The sequence below is a fragment of the Trichoplusia ni genome, chromosome 12, assembly GCF_003590095.1.
Source record: "Trichoplusia ni isolate ovarian cell line Hi5 chromosome 12, tn1, whole genome shotgun sequence".
NCBI lineage: Eukaryota > Metazoa > Arthropoda > Insecta > Lepidoptera > Noctuidae > Trichoplusia > Trichoplusia ni.
The window spans coordinates 5,705,660-5,708,895 of NC_039489.1; the positions used below are offsets into that span (position 1 = coordinate 5,705,660).

Genomic DNA, 3,236 nt, shown 5'->3' on the forward strand with positions numbered 1-3,236 from the left:
GAGTGGATAAAAACGTGAAAAAATATTGGATATGAATTTCTTGTTCACAATGACAAATAGATTTGAATTACAACACCAGTATCTAGGATACATGGAGACAACAATCCCAGATCTCCGTTTAAAATGAACCATTTAGTGACGTAGCCTTCTTCTTCTCAACTTTAATTCTCCTTACCTAATTTATATTAGAAAAGAAAAAGAAGCGTCGGTCGTCCGGGAGCAAGATGGGTCGATGATATAGTAAAGGTCTCGGGTCGAGTCTGGATGAGGCTGGTACAGGACCGTACAAATTGGCAGGAAGGCCTATGCCCAACAGTGGGAGGACAAAGGCTGTGGGTGATGATCAATTTATATAAAAAATAGACTCTCGCACTAAGGAATTAAATATTGAGTCGCAGGTGGATTAACGAACATTCAAGTCAAATCCAAAGACACCCAGATTCGGGACAAGCATTCGTAGATCACATAAATCCTTGTCCAGGGATCAAACCTGCGACACGTCGCGCTTAGTGGGTTTGGCATGGAGGCCTCAACCATTCTTATACCCGTTAAGTCGTAAAAACTACGTAACACAAAGTAACATTTGATGGCATTATACGATCTCTAGTTAATTAATTATATTACCAAGCTAAACAGATTATACTACCCAATCAGCATTCCAATTTCCAAGTTTGAATTTAATAACTGTTACTTATATACAAATGGCACACTTAAGTTACTAATAAGTGTCGTGATGGTTATGAGATTTATGTACTTGTTTCAAGTCTAAATACCAGGGTTAACCAAGCTGACTAATGACGAACGTGTCAAATAAATTGTGAAGAAGACTGGCGTGGGAAAGAGAAATAACAAAACATTGTAGTGGTAACTCTCTTGTAGTAAATTAAAGTTATTATTATTGATAAATGATATTTTTAACAATAAAAACATACCACTGACTTCAAATACAAAACTACTCAGCCAAACTTGATGAGTTTATGACACCAAATGACAACTATTCCACCTTAATAGAGGGAAGAATCAGAAGAATCTGAGGTAATAAGAAAAAAGGCCAATGAATTGAGAATCTCCTCTTTTTTGCAGTCGGTTTAAAAGGAATCGATTTAAATTAGAATGATTTAAATGCAAATGTGAATTACTTAGACATTTATGTGAACAGTGATCTTGCCTTTCGCAACAAACGATGAGACAACGCACGTATATTGTTCATAAATCTATTCAAGGTCACACAAAACTGCACTTGAATTTAAAAATAGCACGTTACACCGCGTGCGATACCTAGCTTGAAACGGCATCCCTCTACCAAAGATCGCATATTATCTATACATAAAGGCACAAACAAACGTTACCTAACCAGTTAAATTATATTCATTGTGGTGTTCGCACGTGAGACCGCGATCAGTGTAGCGTTAAAGTTTGCCGCGATGTTCGTAACTTGGACGCTGTTGGCGTTTGTGAGTGCCGCCGCCGCGCGCTCCGCCTCGCCTATCGACTTTACACCAGTCAATGAATTCTCACTACAGTTACTAGAAAACACTTACGCTTTTCAAGAAAATTTCGGAACTAAAAACATTGCTCTATCACCTCTTTCCATCTGGAGCATTTTCTCGTTGCTCGCTGAAGGTTCCTCAGGCGAAACGTTTTCGGAATTAGTGAGTGCATTGAGATTGCCAAAGGATTTGAGGAAAACGCAATGCCTGCATTCTGCTGCCAACGATGTGTTGAGGTCGCAGTATGATGATGTTATTGTCAAAGGACAATCGGCCATGTTCACTGAATGTTCGACTAAAGTGCATGAGGAGTTCTGCCAGTCAGCTCTGCGATACGACACGTCTATTTATTCAGCTGAAACTCAGAATGCAACTGAACTCGCTCACGATATAAACTTATTCATATGTTACTCTACTGACGGAAGGATCTTAAACGCAGTGAAACCCCAAGATTTGGAGAACTTACAAATGGTGTTGATTGATGCTCTATATTTCAAAGCGAATTGGACTCACCCCTTCGATCCTACACAAACCAAAGTCGAGGCTTTTTACAACTCTCAGGGAAAGACAATAGGATCAGTTAACATGATGTATCACAAAGCACCTCACCAACTAGGAGATTCCAACGAACTTGGCGCTGAAATCCTCGAAATGACATACGGAAAGAACGAAGAATTCGCAATGCTGATCCTTCTACCATACGACGGGACATCAATCAAAACTCTACTTAATAACTTAGCGACGAAGTCCCAAAATTGGATGACAACCTTCAGGATAGAGGGCAGTTTACCGTCTATAGACACATACATACCTAGGTTTAGACTATCATCAAGACAAGACTTAATCCCGCCGATGATGTATACAGGAATACACTCGATATTCGACAGGCAGAGAGCTAAGCTACCGGGTATCGCTGACAATCCTTTGTACGTGACGTCATCGATTCAAAATGTGGAGGTTGAGGTTAATGAAGAAGGTACAGTTGCTGCGGCTGCGACAGTCGTTGGCTTAGAAGACAGGATCTTAGGACAAAGGTTTGAGGCGAACAAAGAGTTTGTATTCCTAATCGTGCAGCGAAGTTGTAACGTGATTTTGTTCGCGGGAGTGTATGGCGAGCCATCTGTTGTGTAGCGTAAAAGTGTCTCGAGTGTTTCAAATATTTTTAGAAGGAAAAATAGTCGAAAAGTAATAGAAATGAGAATTGTTATTATATGAGTACGATACCGGCAAAATCCTTTGTGATGAATTAGAAATAGGATTAGGCACGTATTCTGTGCTTATGTTTTTGAAGACATAATATTGCAGCGACATAAACTATTAAAATTAAAGTAAAAACTAAGAACTCGTTATGCAATGTAAATATTTGTATATCGCACTGCACAAACTTTGACCTAAAAATAAAATATTCATTATCGTTATAATCATCTTCATCAAATATTAATCAAAACCTAATTTATGTGAATTAAGTTCTTTTTTATCTAACACGTGTACCTTTAATGATTTTGTAACGTTACAATAAATGAATAGCAATTGGTCCTTTGAGACGCATAAAAATGGTCCTATTATTCACAATTAAAAACGAATCCAATCATAAACAATAACTTTGATGCAATTATTACATAAGTGCGAAAAATAATCTGTATGTTATCTATCAATATATTATAACAAAAAAAGCCTAAAAATATGTTTTGCAAAGAGTTCCAACATCTATGTATAAGAAGATCCTTCACCGCTTTAATAAAGAAA

At 37.8% G+C, this 3,236-nt stretch overlaps 1 protein-coding gene across 1 annotated transcript; it reads left to right on the forward strand.

Annotated features, from left to right (window-relative positions):
* Positions 1-1,272: 1,272 nt before the first annotated feature.
* LOC113499705 (serine protease inhibitor-like) lies at positions 1,273-2,743 on the forward strand. The gene has a single exon (XM_026880272.1). It carries the CDS (start codon positions 1,425-1,427, stop codon positions 2,619-2,621), a length of 1,197 nt encoding a protein of 398 aa, XP_026736073.1. The 5' UTR covers positions 1,273-1,424; the 3' UTR covers positions 2,622-2,743.
* The last annotated feature ends 493 nt before the right edge of the window (positions 2,744-3,236 follow it).